Source organism: Elgaria multicarinata, chromosome 4 (assembly GCF_023053635.1).
Source record: "Elgaria multicarinata webbii isolate HBS135686 ecotype San Diego chromosome 4, rElgMul1.1.pri, whole genome shotgun sequence".
Lineage (NCBI taxonomy): Eukaryota > Metazoa > Chordata > Lepidosauria > Squamata > Anguidae > Elgaria > Elgaria multicarinata.
The window spans coordinates 10,387,851-10,398,500 of record NC_086174.1 but is presented as its reverse complement, the minus strand read 5'-3'; the positions used below and the strand labels follow the sequence as shown (position 1 = coordinate 10,398,500).

The 10,650-nt window shown below is 43.4% G+C and overlaps 1 protein-coding gene across 3 annotated transcripts in view; it reads right to left on the bottom strand.

The window, feature by feature from the left end:
• Nucleotides 1-1,992: 1,992 nt before the first annotated feature.
• Nucleotides 1,993-10,650, bottom strand: part of USP34 (ubiquitin specific peptidase 34) — a 143,069-nt gene continuing 134,411 nt past the window's right edge. For all 3 annotated transcript variants that reach the window (XM_063123786.1, XM_063123787.1, XM_063123788.1), the window contains exons 77-80: nt 10,120-10,260; nt 8,997-9,143; nt 6,577-6,736; nt 1,993-3,269 (exon numbers count right to left, since the gene is read on the bottom strand). In XM_063123786.1, the coding sequence (XP_062979856.1) occupies nt 2,662-3,269; nt 6,577-6,736; nt 8,997-9,143; nt 10,120-10,260 (1,056 nt within the window). In that variant the 3' untranslated portion in view covers nt 1,993-2,661. The remainder of the gene's footprint in view (nt 3,270-6,576; nt 6,737-8,996; nt 9,144-10,119; nt 10,261-10,650) is intronic.

The window sequence follows — 10,650 nt, the reverse complement described above, 5'->3', positions numbered from 1 at the left end:
TTTCTTCAACTCTTATGTCTCTCTCATGGCGGTGACAGAGGCAGGAGCACCCAGTTGACTTGTGGCCATTGCTGCTTGCGTGAGACCTGTGAGACCCTGAGGCCGCCCTCTTCTGAAGCTGCCACCAAGTGAGCACATCCTCCCCAGCTGTGGGCTGAGCCACTACTGTAATGTCACAAACAGGCTGACATGCCAGGAGGGCTGCAAAAGTTGACTGCAATGAGCCCACCTCAACCAGATTAAGCTTTATTATATTTATATCCCGCCTTTTTTCCTGCCAAGATCCCAAGGTGGTTCCATAATCATTGTCCTCTCCATTTTTATCCTCACAACAACCCTGTGAGGTAGATTAGGCTGAGTATCACCGACTGCCCCAAAGTCACCCAGTCAGCCTCATGACTGAGTGGGGTCTTGAACCCCAGGTCTTCTGAGTCCCAGACCAACACTCTGACCGCTAGGCCACACTGGCTCTCAATGCCATGACCTCAGAAGCCCTGAGGTTGCCCTCCTCTGAAGCTGATGGTTGACAAGTTAGCAAGGCCTCTTTACCCACTGACTAATGTCACAAAAGGCCAGAAGCCAACGCTGGAAGGCCAGCTGCCAGGGCCCACTGCTGTGCTGATATTTGCCCCAACCACTGTTATCTGTCTTATAAAGTTTGGTAACGGTGCACATGAAGCTGACATGGCTGTCCTACAATAACCCTGATTGGAGAAATTTCCTTCAAGGGTAGGTGGCTTCAAGTGAAGTGTTAATCAGCCTAAACTGATTAACCAGAGCAATGCAGTCTTTAATCCATCTGGAAGCTTTACTACTCAATCATCTATCCAGGAAATAAACAATAATTCCAAATGAGGTAAGGAGGATGAACTGACTTAGTGCAAAAATAAGGTAGAAAAATCTCCCAGCACCTGTGGAACTTCTGATGTAGGAAGGGTCAAGGGCTGAAGATTATTTGATCCATAATACACACACAGCTGAAGGCTGGGCTGACAAACCTCTCCATTCTGAAACCTACCAGGCTACCATGTCAGCTACTAAAAGCATCATCTTAGGAGTAAGGAGCTTTAGGATTCTGTATTTCCATCAAGCTCCCTTTCTTCAAGTTAGACCAGCTCCATCTTTCACCTTAGTGCTAGGTGGAGGTGTCCTAGAACCAGCAACTGTTCCAGGAATGGAAGGGTTCTTGCAGGGACCTGACATGAAGACACAGTCATTGAACTAGGACCTGGAAAAGCACCAACATCTTCAACAGCTGAAATAACATGAGGATGTTCGCTGTGGCTGCAATTGTTCTTGTTTATTTAGTTTCTTAAGATAGTTCTAAGTATTGCTGGTTTTGTCCATTTGCCACCTTGAGTTCCCTTTCCAGGAGATAGGATGTAAGCTTTATAAATAAATTAATCCAACATAGAACTATTACTTATCTTCCATTGGGATCAGCTTGAACTTCGATTCTGAAGACTGCGTCTTCAAGTATGCTGCCTCACCTCTAGATTCACTATTCCCGTATGCCTAATATTCATCTCCTACTTTAAAGTTTCCATATTTGTCACACCCGTTTTAAATGTTTCCTGTAAAAGAACATTATTTACTTGTTCCTTTTTTTTACTTTCCTAAAAAAATCCTGTTTCAATGCATGATTCATTGCTTCGACATTCACTGAAATAATTTTAATATCCAAAGCTTTATTAAAAATAGGAAAAGGAAGAACAGGGGTGGGTGGGAAGGAATCGAAATATAAAATACAAACGTCACCAGGGTGAGACTCAAAGGAGTTAATGTGGGAATATTTGGCAACAGGATGGATTCACCAGGGACTTGCAAGGCTATTTAGTAGAGCTTTTAAGGAATATTAAAGAGCCTTCAACAGACCATAGCTGTCAGGGATGAGAGCGGCTTTGGTACAGGCGCGCATCTCTTTCAACTTGCAAAAAAAAATAAAAATAAAAAATGGACCACTGAGGCAACATATATAAAAACGAATGAAAAGTCGTCACAATCAGTTTAATGAAGTGCACAGAATAGCAATCGGTCATGTCAATAAAAATAAAACAATTAATTTTACATCAAGTGTGCTTTATTTCTTCCACAGGTATTCTGTTAAATAAAGCACCATATTTATATATATATATATATATACTGTCAGGCCACAGCTAAAGAGGATTCTTTACAGAATCAAATTTCTTGTGGTTGTTTAGTATACAAGTAAACTTAATTTTGATAATAAGAACCACAGCGATTGGAGACATTTTGCCTCTATTGTAAGGTACAAAACTGGCACAGAGGACACCATATTATACACAGTAAAAATGCCATAAGTTTAAATTACATCCTACAGGGCAAGGAGGCCCTGTTCTCCCAGACAGCCATATTAAATGAAAGCCACTACAGTGAACTTTGAATTACATAAAACATATTCATTATCTGATTGCCCTTTAAGAAAGTGTACGGTAGATGCTAAACTTTTTTAAATTTTAAATCTGGAATTCTGCCTGACCAAGAATTAAAGCGTATAAATTTAGTCTTGCCATTCAAGCAGAAAGCACTGGACAAACTGAAGCACAAAACAGAAATAAGCAAAACTTATACAAACAGCATTTTCGAAAGGGAAAAAAAAAAAGAGAGAGAGACTTTAAAAGCAGGCGCGCTCCTTTATTGTCAAGAAGCAGCTTGGTTTCCTTTGCCAGATATCCTTGTGACCACGTGAATCGTTGACTCAATGGTCCTGCAAAGGATGTCTAAAATGTCCTGCTGTTGCTGCATGTGGCTTAGAAGTCCTCTGGAATGGCTGCAACTGAGTGATAAGCCCGTCTCGGGGTCCTGCAAGGCTTGACTTTCGCAGCTTTTCAAATCTGTGAGGTCAGACAGAACGGCAGAAATAGACGTGGAGGGGAACTCGGCGTCATCCTCAATGATGTTGGCCTCCTTGGAGCTGGGGGGCTCTTTCAGGTCTTTACATTCATCAAACCTACCGCCGCCCGGCTGCTCCTCCCCATGCTGTGAGCGCGTCGCGAGCATCATGTCTTCAGAGAACGAAGATGGAACTTCCATCCGGTACTCTTTAATGGAACTATTCTCAGGGGAAGGCAGGTCCTGCTCAGTGCCAGGATCAATGATGGAGGAGTCTCTTGTCTCGTTATCTGAGGTGCTTGTTGGAGTCAAGGCCTCCCGAGGTTCAGTTTTCAGATCGCTGATGCAACTGTCCACAGTGTGTTCCTCGTCACTGCTAACCCGTCTTCTTTTTACTGGAGTAGCTCCTTCATCATCTGTAAAGTCAAAATAGGGCATGCTGAAAGACACAGATCGAATTTTCTCTATACGTGAGCTTGGATCCAGGATCCGTGAACAAAAGTGGAGGAACTTCTGATTCAGTGGAGTGTTTCTATTGGTGGAAGAGGCCATTTCCTCTGATTCGCTCATCCCCCTAGCCATCAAATTGCACTTCAGGTGATTGCAGGATCCTCTGGAAAAGCGTGGCGGAGAGCCCCGGGGTCAATCCCACCTTCCTGGCAGCTGGAGCATCCTGAGAGACGCTCTGCTCAAAGGACGCTTCCGCTGGCAGGAAGAAACCTCAATCCAACCCAAATTTGGCAAACCCTTTAGATACCTGGCACCAAAATGATTCCCCCCCGCCCCCCAGAATTAACACCGGTGGCAGATCTCACTCTTTCACTCATAACGGTTCCTACAGTTTCTGAATAAAGACCTTTTATTCTCATCGTATTTTAACAGTCTATAAATTATTTTTAACTTTGCTGTTTTAAATTTGTATTTTTGCATTGCTGCTGTTTTTATCTTGGTTGTGCTTTTATATTGTATTTTATATTATGGTTTTATACTATCGTTTTGTTTTGAATTGTCTTAAATTTGTAAACTGCCCAGAGAGCTTTGGTTATTGGGTAGTATAGAAATAAATAAAATATCTACAAGAGTTAAATTCTATGCAGCTTGAATTGAGATTGTGAGTATTTATCACACTGCACTACAGCTGTTAATTAACTAAACAGTTGACCAACACTACTTTGTCAATTGTCAGTGTAACTATTTTGCATATTATTTATTTATTTATTACATTTATATCCCGCCTTTTTTCCTCCAAGGAACCCAAGGCAGCATACATAACCCTCCTCCTCTCCATTTTATCCTCACAACAACAACCCTGTGAGGTAGGCTGGTCTGAGAGTCTGTGACTGGTCCAAAGTCATCCAGTGGGTTTCCATGGCCGAGTGGGAACTAGAACCCGGATCTCCTGACTCCCAGTCCGACACCTTAGCCACTACACCACACTGGCTCTAACCTTTAACATAATAATCACATTTTGTATTTCTTGTATTTGAACTCACTGCTAATTTCTTCTTCTTCTCCTTACACATACATTTGCATGTGTGAGCATCATCTAATGACTCAGGATGACATTCCATGCAAGAATTGGGCCCTGCAGGGTCCATGAAAACTTATACCACAATAAATATGTTAGTTCTAAGGTGTCACAAGACTCTTTTATCTTTGCTGCAAAAGACTAACATGGCTACGCACCCTGGAATATATTGTCTTGATCAGCATCTAGAACAATGGGTAGATAACTTCCAAGGAACTGAAGGATAGCCCTGTTAGTATTGCATTCCAGAATCTCACTCTTTGCCCAGTGAGTTAAGGAAACTGGCAGAAGGTAGTAATTGAAAAAGAACCTTCCAAAAATGTAACCTGAAATCTGTTTACCCTACCCTGTGCCTGCTTACCCTACCCTGTGCCTGTTTGCATTCTCTTCCCCTCCTTATTGTTTTACTATGATTTTATCAGATTGTAAGCCTATGCGGCAGAGTCTTGCTATTTACTGTTTTACTCTGTACAGCACCATGTACATTGATGGTGCTATATAAATAAATAATAATAATAATAAAGGTTGCCATTGGCTCAGATGGATTTGCTGTCCAGAGAGTGTAGCAAGACAGATAAACTGCATGCTGGAATGAAACTCAGGCTCAGATAAAGCATCCGGTACAGACGTATCTAGCATATAAGGAGTATAAAGGTAAGTACATCCTTCAGGGAGGCTGAATGAGGATGGAAGTCCGGAAGATCAGAGTATTTAGAAGAAACATTCCATTTCATGGTAGATGATTTTTCTGTTGCCAGCTTACAGGCTGGGTGTAACATGGAATCGACCTCATGTCAAAATTAGAATGCGATTGTGCTTTCTCACCAATGGTCTGGCCCACCAGATATAGTGTTTGCTGTGCACCCTGACATCTTCCCTCGGAAGGATGTCACTGCACATATATTGGTAGGGGGTGCCCAATATATGGGCATCCAGTGGTCACAGAGTGGTGGAGGCATCCTACTTTTTGAGCATGTTAAAATTAGCATTTGAGGGACACTACTAAGAAAACTGGGCCAGATGCAGGGTGGATAAAAATCTATTATTTTTAAAAATAATAATTAAAAAATTGGATTTTTTTACGTTTAAATTGGATTTTTTTAATTTAAATTGGATTTTTTTAAAATAAAATGCTTTTTGAGGAAAAATCTATCTAAAGATAGTTTTCTATTTAAGATACATTATAGTCCAAAGGTTACTCATCATAAAATAAGGATTAATTTTTAATTATGTAGCATGAGGCTGTTTAAATTTTTTGGTACGTGAATTCCATTAATCCATTCACCATGTCATGCCCTTCCAGAGGTTTCTGTAAGATTATTTTTCTCCTTCCAATAAAGTACAGCAGAAAAGTTGTCCAAATATGAATGATTAACCTACTAAACTGGAGATCGTTCACCTCGCAATAATTTCATAATTATCTATCTATGATGTGTTTTTAATAGTATAACTCTGTATTTTACTCTTTTATCAATTTTGCTGTGTGGTTTTATTCTGGTTGTGCTTTTTATACAGTATTTTGTATTTGTGCTTTTAACATGTTGGTTGTTTTATTATGGTTTTAATTTTTGTGAACCGCCCAGAGAGCTTCAGCTATTGGGCGGTATAAAAATGTAATAAATAAATATAACCAAATCAGTATTTTTTTATATATAACTGTAAAACTAATCTGAAAAGTCGCTATTCTAAAAATGAAACCTTCATCTGGCTGTAAACATTAAGGTTATACCAGCAAGAATGAGTCTTTGGTAACACTGACTTGCGTAAAATATAGCGAGGAAGAGAGCACTTTTTTGGGGGGTGGGGTGAGGATGTCACATGATTCATAGAATCATAGAATAGCAGAGTTGGAAGGGGCCTACAAGGCCATCGAGTCCAACCCCCTGCTCAATGCAGGAATCCACCCTAAAGCATCCCTGACAGATGGTTGTCCAGCTGCCTCTTGAATGCCTCTAGTGTGGGAGAGCCCACAACCTCCCTAGGTAGCTGATTAAATCAAGTCTTTCTGAGTAGTGATTTAAATCGTGATTTAAATCAAATTGATTTAAATCAAATCCACCCTGGCCAGATGGCAGCAAGTAATCAATACAAGGAGAGCAAGCTGAGTCTGAATATGTTACTCAGAAGAGCCAAGATGGCAGCTAGAGACAGGGCTTGAGTAAGAGGGGAAAATTCGAGATGATGCAAGAATGAACCTTTAGTTTTTCTTTCTTTGGCTTCTTGCTCCTGCAATGAGTTCTTCTGTTGTTGACAAGTCCTGCATTTGTTTAGCAGTTCTTGCAACGTTGGAATCAGGGCGGCGTTCAGCTGTTTTGGGGTGTGTACAGAAAGCAGCAAAGTGAGGGCTCGGAGGTCCTGCAAAGAAAATCCAGATAAACCTATTTACTGAAGCTTCAGCTCCTCATCAAGAATCCTACGCACATATACACTATTACATGAATATTGCTGAAGAGAATCTTAAACGTCTCAGAACAGACTCCTAAATATATATATATTACATTACAGTATGACAACTTTTTAAAAGGCAATTTCCATTGGCATTTAGTAGTTCTTGGACATTCGGTGTTAGTGCAGCACACAGGGGACACGGGCAACATGAGCCAGTGTTGCACACTCCAGCAACGCACAATGTTGGTGCTACGCTCAAATGGAAATGGGGTGAATTCAATAATCTGCTGAAAAAGTTTCTCAGTTACTTGGGCAGCATTTTTGATGTTTATGTAATAGCAAAAGTACTTATAAAAGGTATAGATGGCAAAAGCATCGCCTACATTCTTCCTTTCCTTTTGTCGAAAAGGCTTCTAACACGTTGCATGCTGCCACACATGCAGACATAATTTAAACACAAAGCAAGCAATTCTACTCAGAAAAACAGTATGTTAACTCCACAAGTGAAGTAACTGTCCTGGTCCAGACCTAACAGTGTCAGCTCATAAGCCACACGCCTGCATACTCCCTTTTCGCCTCTCCCCTTGCATGCCTGTCTTCAGCACTTCTGTCGAGGGTGTTTAAAAAACACACCCCAGTATCTCATGATGTCCAAACTGGGAAAACGTGGTTTAATTGCTGCTTACAAACCAGGATATGAAATCAGGATCAGATCCTGGTCCAATTCTATTACACTCAATCCGTTCTCCTGTCTTGCTGCCCATTCCTGCAATTGCTCTGTGAGGAGGAAAAGCAGCAGTCGACAGCAAAGTGAATGGCTCTCCTCGCCATAGAATCATAGAATAGCAGAGTTGGAAGGGGCCTACAAGGCCATCAAGTCCAACCCCCTGCTCAAGGCAGGAATCCACCCTAAAGCATCCCTGACAGGTGGTTGTCCAGCTGCCTCTTGAAGGCCTTGAGTGTGGGAGAGGCCACAACCTCACCAGGCAACTGATTCCATTGTCGTACTGCTCTGTCAGGAAGTTTTTCCTGATGTCCAGCTGGAATCTGGCTTCCTGTAACCTGAGCCTGTTATTCCATGTCCTGCACTCTGGGAGGATCGAGAAGAGATCCTGGCCCTCCTCTGTGTGACAACCTTTTAAGTATTTGAAGAGTGCTATCAAGAGTGCTATCTCCACTCGCCACTGAGCTGGGACCCTCCTCTGCCCACCTGGGGCTCATCTACACCTCGAGCCCTTTCGAGAGGGGGGAGGAATGATCGCAAACATTTCTGCTTCAGCCATCATCCCTCACAGGGCACACGCCGATGCGCCTGCCCACAATTTAAGGAGAACTCTTCTGGGGCGATTTTTTTTAAACGACTCCCGACTCTTGCACAAGAACAGAGTTGCGGTCCTGCGCAAAGATGAGTTCTTTTAAAACACACACACACTCGGTGCTGAAAAACCCCGATACCCATCCAGAATGTGTTGACAATGCTGTCCCGATACCCATGGGCTCGCTCCGCACAGCTGGTTGCCTGTTCGCTGAGACCCGCTACTCGCGAGGAAGAGCAACGGCTTCGCAAGGGGAGGGCACACCAGCTGCGCACCTTGGGATTTTTGCGAGCGTGGGGAAAAAACTGGGACAAAAGCTGTCATCGATATCCCAGGAAAGCTTGGGTGTTTTTTCCCCCGTCCCTAGATCATTGTGGGATCAGCTGCGTGACATGTGGTGTGGCAGGGATGACCTCAATACTATTCTGGAATAAATGGCTGGTGTGGATGAGGCCCTGGAGGACGTTGGAAACAACCAACTGCCCTATGCTCTGGTGTTGGTAGGTGTCATCAAGGCTCCCTAAGTCTTTCCTTTCCTGACAAGGTGTCACCAAGGCCCCAGAATCCAGCAAGGTCCCATTCTGTAAGGCCAACAACTTTGAGATGCATTGCAGCCACTTCCAGGAAGGATGGAACTCAAGTCTCCTCCTTGGAAGCCACCAAGGCATGTTTTTAAATGAGGAGAAAAGCCCCCGGCAGCAGGTCCATCTGCTCTGAGGATGGTGGTGGTGTCATCTTGTAACTGAGAACGACTGTCTGGATTTGTTTTCCCGCCCACTTTCCTTTCAATTCCTTTTCCTCCTGCGTTTTGTCTTTTAGATCATATGATGCTCTGGACGCCTTCTTTCGGCCACAAACATTATAAATAAATAAATAATAAGCAAACGTGGAGAGGGAAAAGAGCGACTTACCCCATTTAAAGTGGAGCTGGCCTTAAAAATTTCAATGCGCTGATTGGCAAAATCGGATTCTAGGCTCTGATACTGGTTGATCAGATTGGTAACCAAATTATTGATTACTCCGGCACAATTTGCTTCTGAAAACACCTGCCCTTGTACCTATAAAAACAATGAAAAACATGATTTTGAAACTTGGCTCAGGAGATATAATTCATGAATGTGATTTCAGCACAGCACTGGAGCTGCCTTTCTGCAAGGAAGCGTGTACATGCGTGCGTGTGTGTGTGTGTGTGAGAGAGAGAGAGAGAGAGAGAGAGAGAGAGACAGCTATTTTAACTGGCTAACGAATTGCACTAGAAGTGGCACTATACTTCTGTCACTCAAAGAGCAGGCATATTCTCTTATCTACCCTTCTGAGTGTGAGAGTGAGTGTCGGCAGGAACACCAACATGCACATTTGCACGGATGCGGGCAGCCCTCCATCAAATGCACTGCACACAAGCATGAGCTGTTCAACCCTGTAGCAGGTATCAGCTTTCTTCCACTTCCTCAGAGAGGCAAAACTATGTATTTATTTATTATTGCATTTATATTCTGGCTTTTTTCCTCCAAGGAACCCATGGCGGCATACATAATCCTCCTCCCTCTCTCCGTTTTATCCTCACAACAGCCCTGTGAGGTGGGTTGGGCTGAGAGTCTGTGACTGGCCCAAAGTCACCCAGTGGGTTTCCTTGGCCAAGTGAGGACTAGAACCCGGATCTCCCGACTCCCAGTCCAACACTTTAGCCACTAGACCACACTGGCTCGATAGAGTCTGTGCACCTTCCACCTACGCTCTACTCAAAAGGCTCAGCAGCAGCTTCCTCCTTCAAGTGAGCCAACTGGTAAAGCATCTACAAAAGTGGTCTCCACCCATCAAACACAGCCCATCTCCAGCCTGGGGCTCTTGCCTAGCAATCTCAAACTGGGCTTCATGTAGCTAGAGCCCGGTGTTCCTAGCCCTGCACCATAATATGACTACATATAGTTATGGCCAAATTAATACAAGTCACTGAAGCCTTGCATTAGGCCACAGCACATGGGGGAGAGCTCCTCATCTGGGCCTCAGGCCAAAATGCCCAATATCTTTCCATACCTTGAGAAGGAAATGTGTTAAGAAGGTATACACCACGTTGTTGTTGAGAAAGGTCCTTTCGTCCATTAGAATGCATTTAATGTATTCCGCAAAGACCGGATCCTCACACAGGAGCTTGATGCAGTTCTTTGACATGGTGGACTGAAATAAGAAAGACAGGGAAGTCTCCTGACAGTGAATTCTCGGTATCTTCTGCAGGACATTCCAGACCTTTGAGTTACCCCCTCCCTTCTAGCCGGCAGATGTGACACTACTCTCCAGGGGAAGCAGAGCCAGGCAACCTACACCCTAACTTCAGGAATCACAATCCTCACAACACGTCATGCGCACAGGAACAGAATAACTAGAACTCTGAACCAACCAGTGACCAAGCAAGAGAAACCAAAATGGGATGAGCTGGAAGAGACCCAGGGCTTCCTCCCCCACAAATAGCCTGAGAAGATCACTGTCCACTGCAAAAAAAAAAAGGGGGGGGGTTCCAGAAGAAACCAAAACCAGGAATTCGCAATAAAAGCACCCCATTCTCCTGTA